The sequence below is a fragment of the Staurois parvus genome, unplaced genomic scaffold, assembly GCF_062004578.1.
Source record: "Staurois parvus isolate SC_StPar_1 unplaced genomic scaffold, SC_StPar_1.0 ptg000716l, whole genome shotgun sequence".
In the NCBI taxonomy this organism is placed as follows: Eukaryota; Metazoa; Chordata; class Amphibia; order Anura; family Ranidae; genus Staurois; species Staurois parvus.
Genome location: NW_028318512.1, coordinates 2,180,001 through 2,198,548, shown reverse-complemented (window position 1 = coordinate 2,198,548; position 18,548 = coordinate 2,180,001). Strand labels below are relative to the sequence as shown.

At 41.1% G+C, this 18,548-nt stretch overlaps 1 protein-coding gene across 1 annotated transcript in view; it reads left to right on the top strand.

Annotated features, from left to right (window-relative positions):
• The window catches only part of LRP1B (LDL receptor related protein 1B), a 2,076,109-nt gene that overhangs the window by 1,255,791 nt on the left and 801,770 nt on the right, over positions 1–18,548 (top strand). The window contains exons 23-26 of the mRNA XM_089653623.1: positions 2,549–2,794; positions 5,929–6,126; positions 11,591–11,795; positions 17,713–17,877. Coding sequence (XP_089509749.1) covers positions 2,549–2,794; positions 5,929–6,126; positions 11,591–11,795; positions 17,713–17,877 — 814 coding nt within the window. The remainder of the gene's footprint in view (positions 1–2,548; positions 2,795–5,928; positions 6,127–11,590; positions 11,796–17,712; positions 17,878–18,548) is intronic.

The following is an 18,548-nucleotide window of genomic DNA, read 5'->3' as shown; positions in this document are numbered from 1 at the left end:
GGACTTTGCAATATTGATTTACTAACCGCTTAAGTTCCAGAAAGGTTTACACTTTCCATGACCAGGGCATTTTTTGCTATTTGTCACTGCACTACTGTATCTGGCAAACTGTACCCATATGAAATTTAAATTATTATTAGAGCTTTCTTTTGGTGGTATTTGATCACCACTTGTTTTTTTTTTTATTTTATAAATATATATTTTTTACTTTCTGCTATAAAATTTAAAAAATCTGATTTCTTCATGAATTTAGGCCAAAATGTATTCTGCTACATATCTTTGGTAAAAATAATCCCAATAAGTTATATTAATAATTTTTTGTGAAAGTTATAGTGTCTACAAACTATGGTATATATGTATACTGATTTTTTTTCTTATACCACTAATGGCGATGATCAGCACTTTATAGTGGGACTGTGATAGTCTGGCAGGTAATCTCACACTAGCTGATTCTGGGTGTAAACTGACTAACTGCCACTGACATCTCCAGTAACACTAATACAGTGATCAGTGCTAATTCTATACACTGTCACTGTACTAATTGGCTGGGAAGGGGTTAACATCTAGGGGCAATCAAAGGGTTAACTGTGTGCCCAACAATATGTAATGTGTGCTGCTTTTACTAAGCAATTTGACTGTTCTATCTCCCTGCTTTGCAAGGAGGAAAAAACAGTCACATCACTGCTCTCCATGCAGAGCCCTGTGTTGTTAGTAAACACCAGTGTTGCCAACCGCCCATATTTTTACGGGAAGCCAGTAAAATCTGGGCAATTTTTTTCATGCCTGTAAAAAAGTAGAAAAACAATGCCTGTTAAAAAGCCTGTGAAAGTATGCTTGGAAATGCACATGTGCATCTCCTGACCAGAGCCATCCAAGACCATCTGATTCAGAGATGATCCATGATTTTCTAAGTGCGAGCGAGGTGTGACTCATGCCGGAGAAAGTAATGAAGGGATGGGATGGTAAGGTGAGGAGGTGATGGAGGGATAGAATTTTGAATGGAATGAATGATCAGAGAACATGATGAAACAAGGACGGACAGAAGAAAGATGGTGGGGTGTAGTGATAGAAAGATGGAGAAATAGAACAGGGAAGTGATAGAGGGATGGAGCGATGGAGACAGGAGATGATGGAGACAGGAGGTAAAGCAGGGATGAAGTGATCAAGACAGGAAGTGATGGCGTGATGGAGACAGGAGGTGATGGAGATAGGAGGTGATGGAGTGAAGGAGATAGGAGGTCGTTACATTCTGGTGATCCTGGTGGCTACCAGGGATTTTCCTTCACTTTCTGTAGTGGCTATGAAACAAAAATTAAGGGGAAATCTCTCCAGTTGGACATAAGTGACAAAAACTGATACGTTTTAATATTTTTTTTTACCCCCCCCTTCCTTCCTAGAACACCTCTTACCCCCTACCACCCTCCAAATTCCCCCTCCCAACACAAATCCCCTCCCCCTCAATCTACCTACATCACTCTCCCCACCTCATGTGATACCGCAGTGCCCAGGGCAGCCGCCCCTCCTGCCCACCGCTTGTCCCAGCCCTGCATTGAACACCTGATATTTTTTTTAATTAATACATTCTCTGATTGGTTGAGCTGGAGAAAAGGGGCAGTGAAGTTATTATCTTCACCTTGTCTAATCAAATGCCTATTGAAAACACTCAGTGTGTTCTATGAATGGCAGAAGTGCCGAACTAGTGACCACCTTCATGCAGAAAGTGAAGCTGCTTGAACAGAACCCCAGCAGGACCTGGGAGGTTGTGTTATCACTGTATTTTTGCTGATTTATTTATTGATTACAGGTACTTATATAGCATTGTCAATTTATGCAGTGTTTTACATATATATTGTACATTCACATCAGTCCCTAACCCTCAAGAGGCGTACAATCTAAGGTCTCTAACTTATATTCATATACTAGGGCCAATTTAGACAGGAGCCAATTAACCTCCCAGCATGTTTTTTGGAGTGTGGGAGGAAACTGGAGTACCCGGAGGAAACCCACGCAGGCACAGGGAGAACATGCAAACTCCAGCCAGGTGGTGCCATGGTTGGGATTCAAACCAATGACCCTAGTACTGGCTGGCTGAAGTGCTAAACATTTAGCCACTGTGCTTTCTACTGTGATTGTCAGCTTCTCCTGCAGCAACCAGGGCCACAACTTGGGGGGTGCTGGGGTGACCCCGTATTTAGGTGCTTCCCCCCAGGAATATTGGCATCATTAGAGTAGACTGAATAATGAGGCACTGAAGCCCAGCCCAACCACCACAGTGCACATAGCCACAAGGATAAAGTAATTGCACCCCAAGATCAGACAGGCTAGATCCAGCCCTGGCGGCGACCCACCAGCTACGAGATATGCATACATTGGTCCTAGCTACAGTAAAGATCATACCTGGAGTTCAGCTTTTATAAAAGTCTTTTATTGGTTAGAAATGTGCCTAATCATAAATGGGTTTAAACACCAAATCTGCTTTTAAAGACAATCATGAGCTATGTTTTGTATTAGCATACTTATGCTATGTTCATTTTTATATCTGTTGCAGATGAATGCTACTTGAACAATGGTGGCTGCAGTCATCAATGCAGCGTGGCCCCTGGCAGGGGCATTGTATGTTCTTGTCCTCAGGGAATGTACCTAAGTGCAGATAACAAGACCTGTGACATTGTGGATTATTGCACAAAGCATCTAAGGTGCAGCCAGGTGTGTGAGCAGCACAAACATGTCGTCAAATGCTCGTGTTATGAAGGGTGGATGCTAAACCCGGATGGGGAAACCTGCAGCAGTGCGGGTAAGTTATGGGAATTCCGTAGCTTTTCTCAATGTTTATTTGAATTTTACAATTACAGAAGGATGGTCCATTTTAAAGAGAGCCAGTCACATTTGGACTTATGCAAGATTCTAAGTATTATTTATTTATTACAGTTACTTATATAGCGCCTTCAATTCACACAGCGCTTTACATATATATTGTACATTCACATCGCGCCCAACCCTCAAGGGGTGTACAATCTAAAGTCCCTAACTTACATTCATACATACACATACTAGGGCCAATTTATACAGGAGCCACTTATCCTACCAGCATGTTTTTGGAGTGTGGGAGGAAACCACAGTACCCGGAGGAAACCCAGGCAAGCACAGGGAGAACATGCAAACTCCAGGCAGGTGGTACTGTGGTTGGGATTCGAACCAACGACCCAAGTACTGCTAGGCGGAAATGCTAACCTTTAGCCACTGTCTGTGAAAAGCTGTACAGTATTTAAAAGATTTATATTTGCTATTTCGCTGTTAAGTGATACACACACTTTTTAATTTTAATTGTACTTTCTCTTTCTGTATGTGGATGATGGCACTGTAATTAGACAGGGTGAGCAGCCCTGAACACAGACAATGCCCTTACCCACACCCACAAGACTGTCTAATTGGGACAAGCACAAGAACAAACAAGGTCCTGGATTCATATTTTCTAAAGGTCACTAAAACTGTCACTGGGCACACTGGCTTCGGGTCAAAAATACTCCACAAAACTGGAACCACCACCAGGAACAGGGAAAGGACAAACAGTTGAGAATCCTCATACTTATAATCCAATGAGCGCACCAAACTATTGTCCTGCAGTCGAAGGTAATTTATTGATAAAAATGATTCATAGCAGAATAAAGGGAATGTGTTTCGGTGCCCAAACAAACATTCCCCTCATCAAGGCTACAAAACTAGTACAAATACAAAAATCATAAAACATTTACTTTTAGATGTATGACCTTTGTATTTGTGCTTGTTTTGTAGCCCTGATGAAGGGGTGTATGTTTGGCTCCTGAAACATGTTGGCTTTATTCTATCATGAATCAATTTTATCATTAAATTACCTTGGACTCTTGGACATTTGTTTGATGCACTCATTAGATTGTATGTAAATTGGGACAAGCATCTGTGTGTCAGGGCTGGGCTCCAGCTACTCAATGAGCAGCTCTTTTCTTTCAGTGCTCAGAAGCTGCTCAGCTATCAGTTAATTACCAGCCACTCGTTGATTCACCTGGATACCATCACCTGCCTCAATAGTCCAGCCCACAGTCAGCCATTTTTGCGATTTTAGCAGCTTAGCTAATTTCCTCCTTGCCCTTGAGTGGTCTATGATCTCCAGTGTGTTCCTGTGTACAACACAGTCTGGCTGACTTCTATTCCTCCTCCTGTTCCTGGTTTTTGCTCCTGGCTACACTGAATTCTGGTTTCCTGACCTCGGCTCATTTGATTACCCGCTCTGGCATCCAAACCCTGCCTTTTATTTTTGACTACCTTTCTAGAACTGTGTTATTTTTGCTATTTTATTAAAGGTGTTATTTTAAGTGCACTTTCTGTCTCCACTTGGTTTATGATTCCTGACATTGTGTCCATGCAGGCATTGCATTCTCATAGATATGAATGGGCTGCCTGCACACAACACCTGGTAGCTCTAGAGACAGCCCATTTATAAACTATGAGTGTAAGCACCCTTGTGGATGAGACCTTAACCACATCCCGACCACCCTATAGCAGATATACTGCTACAGGGCAGCAAGGGTGCCAAAATCATGTACTGTATATATATTTAATTTTGTATTTCTGGGTAGGGGGCGCGCGCCCTACCCATACTGCCATTCACGGCTGTGGATGTCCATCACCGGGTCCTAGCCGGTGATTATGCTCCAGCACCTGGTGATTACCGAGCATCTCCAATGGGGAGGAGGATTGTTTTGTTTACTAACAGTCCTCTTCCCTATCGGCTCGGGCACACTGCTCTGGATGGCTGTGTACAGCCATCCAGAGCAGTGTGCTTACAGTGAAGCACCAACACACGTTCCCCCCAGTAAAACACTCCCAGCACACAGTTAACCCTTTGATTGCCCCTCATGTTAACCCCTTCCTGCCCAGTGTCATTAGTAAAGTGTCAGTGCTTTTTTTTTTAGCACAGATCACTGTATGGTGTCACTGGGGATGTCGACATCAAGTCAGTTCTCCCCATTGTCAGAATGCCCGCTGCAGTCCCAATATAAGTCGCTGATCGCCGCCATTACTAGTAAGAAAAAAAAATTCCAGTATCTATACCACATTTGTAAACACTATAACTTTCACGTTAAGCAATTAATTTACACGTATTGGGTTTTTTTTTAGCAAAGACATGTAGCAGAATACATTTTGGCTTAAATGTATGACAAAATTTCTTTTCGTTATAGTGCAAAAAATTAAACGCACAGGCGATTAATACCACCAAAAGAAAGCTCAATTCGTGGGAAAAAAAGGACATACATTTCATTTGGGTGCAGTGTTGCATGACCACACAACTGTCAGCTAGAGTAACGCAGCGCCTTAATGCAAAAAATGGCCTGGTCAGGAAGGGGGGTGAATCTTTAGGAGGGCAAGTGGTTAAGGGTAAAGTTCCTCTTTAATTCAGTTTTATATTTCTGGGTTCTTAATTAATTCATGAATAAAACTTTATCATTATAATGAAATATGTTGGCCTCTCCAGTGCTATATTTAGTCACATTTTTTATTTTAATATATTTTAATATTTGTAAATACAGTACGGATTGTGACCGCACACAATGGTCTTTTTTTAAAATTTCCTCACCATTTCTTCTTACATGTAGGTTTTTGTTTTGGAAACCCACAAAGGCTCATTTTTTTAAATTTTGTTTTTAATTCCCAGATTTTCAGTCCAAAACATATAACAACTTTTTCCCATGTGATGTGCCTGTGGCTATGGTTTTTGTACAGCAGGTTAAAACAGCTTTCAAGCATTATGTTACAAATGTCCAATGATCTGCTGTGACCTGTATCTGTGTTTCCGGCACGCACCCAGCCTTCTAATTACCATTCTCATCTCCGTAGTCATTACCTCTGCTCTTAATGAGCATATTACTAATAATGATTTTAATTTCATTTCAGATACATTTGAAGCTTTCATTATTTTTTCTATCCGTCACGAGATAAGACGGATCGACCTTCATAAGCGGGATTACAGTCTGTTGGTTCCCGGTCTAAGGAACACAATAGCTCTCGATTTCCATTTCAATCAGAGTTTGCTATATTGGACGGATGTTGTCGAGGACAAGATCTATAGAGGTCGATTATCAGATACATCAGGTAAGGTGATCTTTTTCCCTCACTGCCCTTGTGTGAACACCAAGGCGTTGATTGACTAAAACTGGAGAATGCAAAATCTGGTGCAGCTCTGCATGGAAACCAATCAGCTTCCAGGTTTTATTGCCAAAGCTTAAGTGAACAACATGAACTTAGAAGCTGATTGGCTACCATGCACAGCTGCACCAGATTCTGAGTGCCCCAATTTTAATAGATCTTCCCCCAAATGTCAAATCCACCAGAACAATCATTTCGACAAATGGTTGTTTTCTATATGAATATATGAATCAAAATAGACAGGTGCAGCACTGAGTAATGATATACCCTTATAGTAAACACACTTTCATGCAATATCAACTGGTGCAAACAGATGATGTCACCGAATGGTGATTCTCAGTGACTAAATAGTTCAATAGGGTATGGTAAAATCGTGCGGATCCTGAAGGATCACAATGTCAGGTGTGTGGATATCCTGATCCGGGAGTGATAGATGGTGTGCTTCAAATGAATGAAATACGCACTCACCAGAAGTGCGTTTACAACACGCAATATGAAATCCTACGTCTCCAAACAATTAGTGGATCATCTGTTCCCAGGTCAGCTCATACATCAGATAACCGTCTGGACACATCAGCATAGAGGTATCACGGTCCTTTGGTGAGTATCGCCATCTTGGGTCATCTCTTTTAGAATAGGCACTGCGAATGAAGGCACTCACACAGAGTGCCCAATAAGAGACCACATAGTGTGATATTGTATATAGTACCTTTATTCCAGTAAAATGAGTGTTACAAGGTAATCAAATAAAATGTACTGACCATATGTTCAAAGTGGCCACCAGCGGTGGTCAGATGTCTGGTTGCTGTAGCCCCCTGACGCGTTTTGTGCGAAGCACGTAGTCATAGGGTACAAGGGCGAGTGTATTTATTTCTTTTACTCCTAGGGTAGCGCTCACTAAACATTCCTTGTTCTCTATATGAATGGCACAAGGAAAGTGCATTGTTTTATCACGGTTGATGATGGCTCTTCTCCATTGTACTGGTGAAATACCTGAAGTTGTATCGCAATGTATCATGGTAATGTACGGTAAAACACTTGTACTGCAGTTTAGCCTTGGTTCACACCTGACCAGTTTGAAGTGATTTTCTACAAACCCTTCAATGCTGATATGAGGCTACCTCTGCATCATTTTAGCCGACATTTGCTATCATAAGAGGCATGAGATGTACCACCATGGAACCCACCCACCTCTGTGTATACATACAAACAGCCCTGAGGTAGGGAGGAGCCAGTTCCCCTGAAACGCTTTGGCTCAATTTATACATTCTTTACTCACAAAAAATGATTGTAATCCTCCCATCAAGTGTACCATTACTCCAGACACTGGGTGCTCCTCTCTCCCCATTTAAAGGTTGGATATGAGGATTCTCATTGTGTGCTAGCATGTCCTTTCACACCATGTCACTTGTCACTCTAAGTACATGAACTTCTTTAGGGCTAAGTCATGTGTTTTTCAGCCCTACAGACTTCAAAAGGAACGCTTACAAAATGCCTAAAGCCATGCATTTCTTGTTCTTGCCTTTCCTGCCCCTAGTAGTTAGCTTTCCAATGGGCATGCTCAAGCCTGAAAAAGCCCACAGAACACGTGTACAAACACGAATATAAAAAAATTCACTCCTAAATGTTTGAAGAAGCTAAAGCTCTAGTGTGAACCTGAAGAAGCGAAGCAATTCTGTGTTTTGAGAATACGTACCTGAGGGCATATGATCCTAAATGCGAGTACCACTCGCTACAGCATCCATGCATGTCCAGCCACAGCGTATTTCAGCCTGGACACTGCACCTGTGCCCCAAAATTCTGGGATCTGATGCCCTTGGCCAAAGTTCTAGTGTGCATTACAATGCACACAGTCAAACAATGAACTATTCTTTGCTCTCTTTTTTTCTCTTGAACATATGACTAAATACTCTTTGGTATATCTGTTAGACAAGTGCAAAAAAAAAAACCTGTTGATTGTGTCAGAAAATCAGAGCTGTCCCAAGAAGTCTAATGATGACGTGGAGACGAGGAGAGAGGGATTGTGATGTCATCAGTCTGCCTCTCCACCTTGGCCAATCAGAGGAAGCCTTGTATTCATTGCTAAAAAATACAAGGGTTTCTCTGAATGGCTGAGAAGCACTCAGGCCAGCTCGATGTTGTTCTGGCAGCAGACGGGTAGTTACCCATAAATAATGCTTCATACTGTATATAGATGTTACTACAGTATAGTACAGCACTTGCAGCAGCCAAATCACTTAGTAAAGGCCAACTGGACACAAACAAACTATTTAAAGTGACAAGAAACATGTACTGTGGCTTTAAATGGCTGTGATTTAAAGTGATTGCAAAGGATCAAAGTTCATTTTCGAAAAATAAACATGTTATACTTACCTGCTCTGTGCAATTGTTTTGCACAGAGCAGCCCTGATTCTCCTCTTCTAGGATCCCCCTCTAGCATCTCCTGGCTCCTCTCCATCCCTCCCCCAAGTGGCTATCATAGCAAGCCGCATGCTATGAGGGCACTCATGAGGTCTCACTGTGTGTCCATAGATGTGGCTTGGCCCTGCTCACTGAGAGAGCCAAGAGAGCCTTTGTTCTTGAGCAGAGTGCGTCGATTGAGATTGAGTTTAGGTAAGTGTAAGGTGAGGCTTGAGCTGTAATCTGAAGGCTAGAATGCATTTTGGTAAAAAATCTTCAGCCTTTAGAACCACTTTAAATTGACCCTAGTATGGGTATGTACAGTATGCCTATGAGATAGGGGCTTAGATTGTAAGCTCCTTGAGAGCAGTACTAGTGTGACTCTACAATATATGTAAAGTGTTGCATAAATTGTTGGTGCAATATACTTGTAATTATTAATAAGTAAGTGATTGTGAACCCTTTAGTGTACACAACATGCTTTGTTGCAGTGTAAGTCATTGTTCATTAAGGTCTCAAATTGGTGGTTGGGGGAACAGTAAAAACAGGAAACTGATCAGTGTTTTTTCCGTCCCATGGCCAATGCTGTGGCCATGGTCATTTTTACTCTGGCTCGTGGCTGCAATGTGGGCCCATTGATGTCAATGGGAGAGTTTGATAGGTGGTGCTGCCTGTCAAACTGTACAGCCCAACACTTGCAGCATGGTTTCACAATGGAAAATTGCTGTTGGACAATAAAAAGTATAAACAAAAAACAAGCATCAGGAGGCGCCAGCAGCACTTTCTGAATGCCTACCAGCTGCTGCTATACCACCCTCTGAAAAAATGATCTACCATGGAGGGGGGTGTGCTTTACCACCTGTCTAAGGCTCAGTTCACATGAACTTTGTCAGCAGGTGTCAGACAGGCTTTAGGAAGCGTTTTCAACGCTTCTCAAACTCCTATGAAAGTTCTGCATATGGCAGCAAACAGTGCTGTTCACACTGAAGCGTTAGCATTGCGTCACATTGCGTTGCGGCAAAACTGATGCGTCAAGTCAGAAGAAGTTGAAGCCTCCCATTCAAGTCTATGGTGCCTCTCCGCAAACGCCTGGCAGGCGTTTGCGGTGCGGTTGCGACGCAGTTGCAAGGCGGTTGTGGAACATTAATACCATTTAACTTCATTATAGGCATTTGTGGTGCGGTTTTAAAGCTTGGCAAATGCCTATCAACCGCCTCAAAATCACGCTTAGGGCGTTTGGGGAGCATTTGAGGAGCATTAAAAACTTCCCAAACTCCTGTCTAATGCCTGTAAAACACTCTAGGGGCCTTTGGCAAGAGTTAGAAATAAAGTCAAGTGTGAATGAGCCCTAAAAGAAACCCAAAACTGCAAAAACTTGCTGCAATACTGTGATTGAGCCCTAGGTGGATAAAATTTTGGGAGCCCTGCTCCACTGAGATGTGAGTACTAAGGATATGCACACTAAAAAACATCCACTTCTACATACAGTTGCAAGAAAAAGTATGTGAACCCCTTGGGATTATGTGGAGTTTTGCATGAATTGGGCATAAAATGTGCTCTGAACGTCATCTAAGTCACAACAATAGAAGAACACAGTCTCCTCAACATAATACTACACAAACATTAGATTTTGCCATGGTTTAATTGCACATAACATGTAAACGATCACAGTGCAGGGAGGAAAAAGTATGTGAACCTTTGGACTTAATAACTGGTTGACCCTCCTTTGGCAGCAATAACCTCAACCAAACGTTTCCTGTAGTTGCAGATTCTTGTTTAATGTTTTCCTTATTGTAGATGTGTCAACAAAAATGTTAGCATGTGCCAGAGATTTCTGTAGGTCTTTAGCTGACACTCTGGGATTCTTCTTTACCTCATGCAGCATTCTGCGCTGTGCTCTTGCAGTCATTTTTACAGGACGACCACGCCTAGGGAGAGTAGCAATAGTGCTAAACTTTCTCCATTTGTAGACAGTCTGTCTTACCGTGGACACATGAACATCAAGGCTTTTGGAGATACTTTTGTAACCCTTTCCAGCTTCATGCAAGTCAACAATTCTTGATCGTAGGTCTTCTGAGAGCTCTTTTCTGCGAGGCATGGTTCACATCAGACAGTGCTTCTTAAAACCAGTAAACCCAAAACAGGTGTGTGTTTTTTAAGGGCAGGACAGCTGTCAGCAACACATCCAATATCATCACACTGATTGGAGTCAAGGTTGGCTCACTCCTGGCTCCAATTAGCTCTGGGAGAAGTCATACTTTTTCCTCCCTGCACTGTGAATGTTTACATGTTATGTGCAATTAAACCATGGCAACATCTAATGTTCGTGTAGTATTATGTTCAGCAGACTGTGTTCTTCTATTGTGACTTAGATGACGTTCAGAGCACATTTTATGCCCAATTCATGCAAAACTCCACGTAATCCCAAGGGGTTCACATACTTTTTCTTGCAACTGTATGAAAAGTTTAAGCACATGGGGCATTTAGTGACGTTTTGCTGCGTTTGTGTCTTGTAGCGTTTTTTTACCCCCAAATTTTTTTTGGGTAAAACAAAGTCCAAAAACGCCTGTTTGTGGTGTTTTACCACATTGTGCCGCATTTTTCAGCATTTGAGCATTTGTCCAGCTAAAAAAGTCCTCTAGAAACCCACTAGTACTGTTTTTTTTTCCCCAGCCAAAAAACGTTGATTACAGTCTATGTGTGCACGAACATATTGGATAACATGCTGGGGGGTTTACTGGCTGTAGAAAAAAACGTCAAAAGCCAAAAACAGCAGCTGTAAAACCGTCAAGTGTGCATGAGGACTTAAAAGATTAAAGGCTTCCTGTAACAGTAGTTTCCTTTCTTAGCTTTACAAAAGCCAAAAGCAGTAAAAGTCCTTTCACTCCTGATTACTAATGATCTTCCCTGCAATTATGCTCTAAATGACAGCCATGATTACAGCTGATAAAAATGTGTGCATATTTCTGGGCTAATTAGCAGTTATTACATTTTTTTTCCTTTTTTCTAGGTGTTAGTGGGATTGAAGTCGTCATTCAGCATGGTCTGGCCACACCTGAGGGCTTAGCGATAGACTGGATAGCTGGGAACATCTACTGGATAGACAGCAATTTGGATCAAATTGAAGTTGCTAAATTAGATGGCAAAATGAGATCGACATTAATAGCAGGTGGGATGGAGCACCCCAGAGCTATCGCCTTGGATCCGAGATACGGGTAAATTGTTATTATTCATATTTGGACATTCATTTTAGCTTTAATTATATTTTGGAAGAAAAAAATGCAAACTTCATTAATTGCTGTTTTTTTTTTTATTATTGCATTTATGGAAATGACTTAAAGTGCCTCTGTTTCCTAATTTAAACAGCCATCTTGTGAGGTGGGACAAAATCCAAAAATGAGGAAGTGTAATCTTTTATGACAACGTACGAAGGAAGCATAATTGTAATTTCTGAGTTTCATGCCTGTTAAAGTTTATCTGAATACAAAATGCTTTTTCTAAGACAGATAGAATAAGGAAGGGTTAAAATTCCTGAAAGTTTTTTCCCCTCTGTACCGTTTAGGGAGACTTCCCTTTATTTCCTGGGGATGCAGCAGGAACTGAGAGCAAATCTTTCCTAAGTGAGAGAAATACCCTCTTCGGGCTAGTTTACACTAGCATTAATCCTCTATTGTGGATCACTTTTCAGATGGCATTTTACAGGCAAAGAGGAAACTTTATGTCCTATTGTCACTGCTTATTTTAACCAATAAAAACCTGCACCACTGAGCCACAATTGTGTGCATTGAACATGGTGGTAAGGCAGCCTCAATCAGTCTAATGAGTCACTCTTAGTGGGCAGTACTGCCCGCTGAATGTGACAGAGGGCCTTATTCTTCATGGCTGAGGCATGACTACACTCCTGTCCAAATGCATTTAAGGGGGCTGCTTGGAAGGTGGTAAAAAGCACAGCTTAACCACATCTCCATAAATTAGCATATCATCAAAAAGGTAATTTATTTCAGTAATTCAGTTCAAAAAGTGAAACTCATATATAGATTCATTACACACAGAATGATTTATTTCAAGCATTTCTTTCTTTTAATTTTGATGACTATGACTTAAAGCTAGTGAAAACCTAAAAATTCAGTATTTCAGAAAATTAGAATATTGTGAAAAAGTTCAATATTGTAGACTCATGGGGGTTTATTTACTAAAGCTGGAGAGTCCAAAATCAGACTCCCTTCTGCACAGAAACCAATCAGCTTCCAGGTTTCATTGCCAAAGCTTCATTGAACAAGCTGAGGTTAGAAGCTGATTGGTTTCTATGCAAAAGGGAGTCTGATTTTGGACTCTCCAGCTTTAGTAAATAAACCCCGTGATGTCACACTCTAATCAGCTAATTAACGCAAAACACCTGTACAGGTTTCTTGAGCCTTTAAATGGTCTCCCAGTCTGGTTCAGTAGGTTTCACAATCATGGGGAAGACTGCTGACTTGACAGTTGTCCAGAAGACAGGGAATGACACCCTCCACAAGGAGGGTAAATCACAAAAGGTCATTGCTTAAGAAGCTGGCTGTTCACAGAGTGCTGTTTCCAAGCAAATTAATGGAAAGTTGAGTGGAAGGAAAAAAATTGGATAGAAAAAGGTGCACAAGCAAGAGGGATAACCGCAGCCTTGAGAGGATTGCAAAGCAAATGAAATTTAAGAATTTGGGGGAGATTCATAAGGAGTGGACTTCTGAGGGCGTCAGTGCTTCAAGAGTCACCACACACATACGAATCCAGGACATGGGCTACAACTGTCACATTCCTTGTGTCAAGCCACTCTTTAACCAGAGACAACATCAGAAGCGTCTTACCTGGGCTAAAGAGAAAAAGGACTGGACTGGACGTTTGCTCAGTGGTCCAAAGTAAATTTTACATTTCATTTGTTAATCCAGAGTCTGGAGGATGAGTGGAGAGGGAAAGAATCTAAGTTGCATGAGGTCCAGTGTGAAGTTTCCACAGTCGGTGATGATTTGGGAAGCCATGTCATCTGCTGTTGTTGGTCCACTGTGTTTTATCAAGTTCAAAGTCAGCGCAACCTCTACCGGGAATTTCATGCTTCTCTCTGCTGACCAGCTTTATGGAGATCCTAATTTCATTTTCTAGCAGGACTTGGCACCTGTCCACACTGCCAAAACTACCAACACCTTGTTAAAGGATCATGGTATCAATGTGCTTGATTGGCCAGCAAACTCGCCTGACCTAAACCCCATAGAAAATCTGTGGTGTATTGTCAAGAGGAAGATGAGAGACACCAGACCCAACAATGCAGACGAGCTGAAGGCCGCTATCAAAGCAACTTGGGCTTCCATAACACCTCATCAGTGCCATAGGCTGATCGCCTCCATGCCACGCCGCATTGATGCAGTAATTCATACAAAAGTGAATACTATACTGTACATGGACATACTTTTCAGTGAGTTAACATTTATGTATTAAACATCCTTTTTTATTATTGGTCTTATGTAATATTCTAATTTTCTGAGAATACTGAATGTTGGGTTTTCACTAGCTGTAAGCCATAATCATCAAAATTAAAAGAAAGAAATGCTTGAAATATATCACTCTGTGTGTAATGAATCTATACAATATTTGAGTTTCACTTTTTGAATTGAATTACTGAAATAAATCAACTTTTTGATGATATTCTAATTTATTGAGATGCACCTGTTTTTTCTACCCACAACAAGTATAAAAAAAAAAAAAAAAAAAATTTCAGGTGTGGCTCCAGGTCCCCATCCCAATTACTTCCAGCGAGTCGCTGGAGACCTAATAGGGTGTCGGCATAGAGAGAGCCCATCCCAGCTCAATGCACGCACATGAGAACAAAGAAAACACAAAGTCCAAAAAGAGCCCAGGTATCAAACAGATGATGGTGGTTTTATCCTAGCTCCAATCCTAAACCCACCAATTTAAAGCTGAACTCTGGACAGGTATGAAAGACACAAATTAATGTCACTATGGAATAAATAATATATCATTAAATGTATTTTTTACATGTAAGTACGTGTAAGTATCTGAATTTGACCTGGTATCAGCCTCTTGCAGTTCCAATACAGCAGGGCTGGAGTATGAGAGGGAGAAGGAACACAAAGAGCCAACCAGTTCATGTGCTGAAAGGAAGCATGCTGATAGGTGGAGCGAGCAGAGAGATGAGTTCATCAGTGTGCTGCTTCTCTTTTCACTGTCCAGTCCATTCCAGTTACAGGCTGGGGTGGGCCAGAATTTCCTGGGCTCAGAGGAAGTGGGTTGAACAATGCTGGTCATCAGACTAATAAAGGAATCAGTGCGTTAAAGTTAAATGTTGCAGCAAAAACTAGGGTTATAATTGTATATTTTAATGAGCTACTCATTATTATCTTTGTTCAGTAAAACTTATTACATCCTTAATCAACCATATCGTTGTTGGTTTCTGCATTTATTTAACTTTTCTTTTTGCTTTGGCTTGTCAGTTCTCAGTTAAACTTTCAAGCTCCCAAATGACTGGTATCAAAGCTGGTTACATTTGGCAACTGCAGACCTAAATAGAGGTTAGGAGGGTATAGTTCCACTTTAATGAAACCCACATTTTAACAATTAAAAAAAAACCCCAAAAAGAGTACATTTAACATATTTCATTTGGGTCGTGTACCTGTAGGAACCCTTGCGTGGACATAAGATCCGAGATTGCTGTTGAGAGCCTGCTTCTTGAATGTAATGTTAGCAGACTCAGACCTGTCACTCAAGTGACAATAGTAGTATCCCCCTTTGCTCCTAAAAGGGGGAAAAGAGGGGCAGAGGAGGTACACCAGCACAGAGAGTAGTTAGACACTCCCAGAAAAAGAGAGGGCTATTACATGAAAGGAGGGAGAGGATGCATTAGGGAACTGATTATTCTTTATTTTATTTGATCAACCTTACATCACAGGGATAGGTGTGTTTTGATGTTCACTTTTATTCTCTCCCTGTCAAAAATCATGTAATCTCTGAGTGATTGGGCTGCATTGTTATAACAATTCTAGAATGGACATTGACATTGTTCCAGATGCTTTTTTGGTGACAGGTTCTCTTAAAATAGTTCCTTTGAGCACAGGACGTCCCAGGATCTCAAGTACACAGTATGAAAAGACCTGGACCTCTTCTCCAACTTTGAGTCAATATCTTGCCATTCATCTTCGTAATGTGAGAGTTTCTGCTAACCACTGTAGCTCTTACATTGGGCTGATGAATGACATGCAGTGGCCTTAGAGTTCTCATAATGGTCACCATACTTTGCTCAAGCCTCTAAAAAAAAAAGCTAGGCATGTGATTTGGTTTGAACAGTTCAAGGTCCCTAATTACTTTTTATTCTATTACAGGCCATTTATATAATCTGTCAATTGATTTAGAACTCTGAATTGTTTAATTAGACGTACAAAATTGTAATTGTGTAAGGACCAAAAAAGTTGTATTGAAATTCCATGGTGAAATTATAGTGAAATCATCAGCAGATGCAGAAACAATAGATCCTTACCCTGGCTTCATTTTCATATGGCATGCGAGTTCTGATAATGCGCCTGTTTATCCAGCTGAGGCCACCATCGCCCTCCCTGCGCTTTATAGGGAACCAGAGTTATTACAGCTTCTCATTCTGTCTGACATTTACATTAAGTGGTACTTGACCTTTGCAGTCTAACATTTTAGATATTCCCTGTTTGGAGAAAATCATTTTGATAATGCTGTTCAATGACTTAGTTGATTTTAATGGAACTTAAATTTGCTTTACTGAACATGAATTCATCACATTGTGCATTCCTATATAGTTATTGTTAATTACATTTAAGATACAAAACAGATTGTTGTACGTTTTTATTTTTTGTACTTTTATGTAAAACCTCATTATAACAACATCCCACATTAGGTCAGTTAAATGTACAAAAAGAAAAGTCCAGAAAGTCATTGCAGATTTTAACTTGTTCCTTCTTTGGAGATACTGAAAAAGTCTATTTGTCAGGACCTGCATCACATACTGATTGCACTGTGGTTCCCTGGACGGAGGGTTGTAATTCCAGTGTCCACCAGCTGGTGTCTCCTAGCAGCCAGCAGATTCAAGTAATCAGTTTCCACCTGATGCTGCTGCTGGGAGGGTATTTAGGCCCTCCACTTTTAGTGTCTCTTGCTCCAGTGTTTTTGGATAATTGAAGTAGGCAGAGCTTCAGCTCATTCACTAAGCTAATGGAAAATTTCTTTGAAAAGTAAAAACTCCTTTCCAAAATAAACAGCCTATTTGCCTTTGGTAAATAAATCCCTGGGTCTCAGGGAGGTGGTAGAGGGGCAGGGCTTTGTGTCTTCCAGTAATAGCTGCCCCACTTATAATCTCATGACTGGTGGGGGAATAATCAAGAAGCAACCGGAGAGGTGGAGAAAGTACAGATCCACAGAATGAATGATGTAGAATTATGGCAATCCTTGCATTGCAGGTTCTTATTATTATTATTATACAGGATTTATATAGTGCCAACAGTTTGCTCAGCATTTTATTCTAAGGTACAGCTTCCTCTTCAGCAAGGAGGACAGTAGTGACATCACCATATATTACTCTAAATCTCACGAGACTATCAGTCAGAGGCAGCAGATGATCTCACACTGCAGATATAAAGTTATGAGCAGGGGTGGACTGACCATTTTGAAACTCGGGCACTACCCGAGGGCCTGGGGTCAGTATGGGGTCCCATGAGATGCCCCTGGTACCTTTTTCATAGGCTTTTTTGAGTTTGGGCAAGGACACAGGGGCCCCATGATCCCCTATTGCCCGGGGGCCCCATGAGTTGTCAGTCCACCCCTGGTTATGAGGTTACTGAAACATCAATGCCTAGACACAGTCACATATCGGGGAAAGCACTGCAAGTTTTCAGATAGAATTTAAGGCAAACAGGTCACAAAATTAAATTTTTCGGATGATTCCATGAGATAGCAAGTTGTCACTTGAGTGTAGATCCACTTTAAAAATGACTGAATAAAGCCAAATATGCAAATACACATTTCTATAACTTGAAACATAATGTCCTTTAAATTTAAATCTCAAAAAAATAAAAATGGAGGATAAATTTCCTTTATCGTATTAACTATTAATTTTACTCTCTGCAGAATAATGTTTTGGACAGACTGGGATGCCACATTTCCACGTATAGAATCGGCCTCGATGAGTGGAGCAGGGAGAAAGATTATCTACAAAGACATGGAAAGTGGCGCTTGGCCTAATGGCCTCACCGTGGATCACTTTGAAAGAAGAATAGTTTGGACAGACGCCAGGTAATAGTTTCAGCTGAATCTCTCTAGTCTTATAAAGAAAAGCATTTATTGCAGCTCACTGTGAGGGAAGATTAGACGGTATAACGCAAGTAAAGTGTGTGTTGCCAAATGGAACCAATCAGCTCACAACTGTCAGTTACCTTGCTTGATGTGAACAGGTGATGAAGACAGTGGAAGAGGGTTAACCACACAATGATAGCACACAAACATATAGAAAGACTGACCACAGATGAGTAGATGTCTTCTATCTCAAATTAAACCCAATGCAGCTCAAAAGTTCCTTGACAATACAAGAAAGTTATGTAAATATGGGACTATGTTCAACCATACTTACAAAAAAACCAGCAAATTCAAAGATGCCTTTTCACTGCATTACAGACAATGGTTGAAGTGCTTGGATAGTATGACTTCTATTGGCGTTTGACGTAGACCCTGGTGCCCAACCTGCAGATGATGGTGCATACTTATAGTGCAGCCTATTGGCCCCAACTTCCAGGAGTAGGAGCATTGATTTATAACGGTGATCTCTGACAATCTTTTGAAATATGTCCCTAGTCTCCAACTAGTCAAACCTGTAGTATGTTTGCAATCATTAACAGTTTTCTGTTGTATTATATATGCTCAGGATGTCCCAACTAGCGGTCCATGGGTTGTTCCAGAAGTTGCTAGGG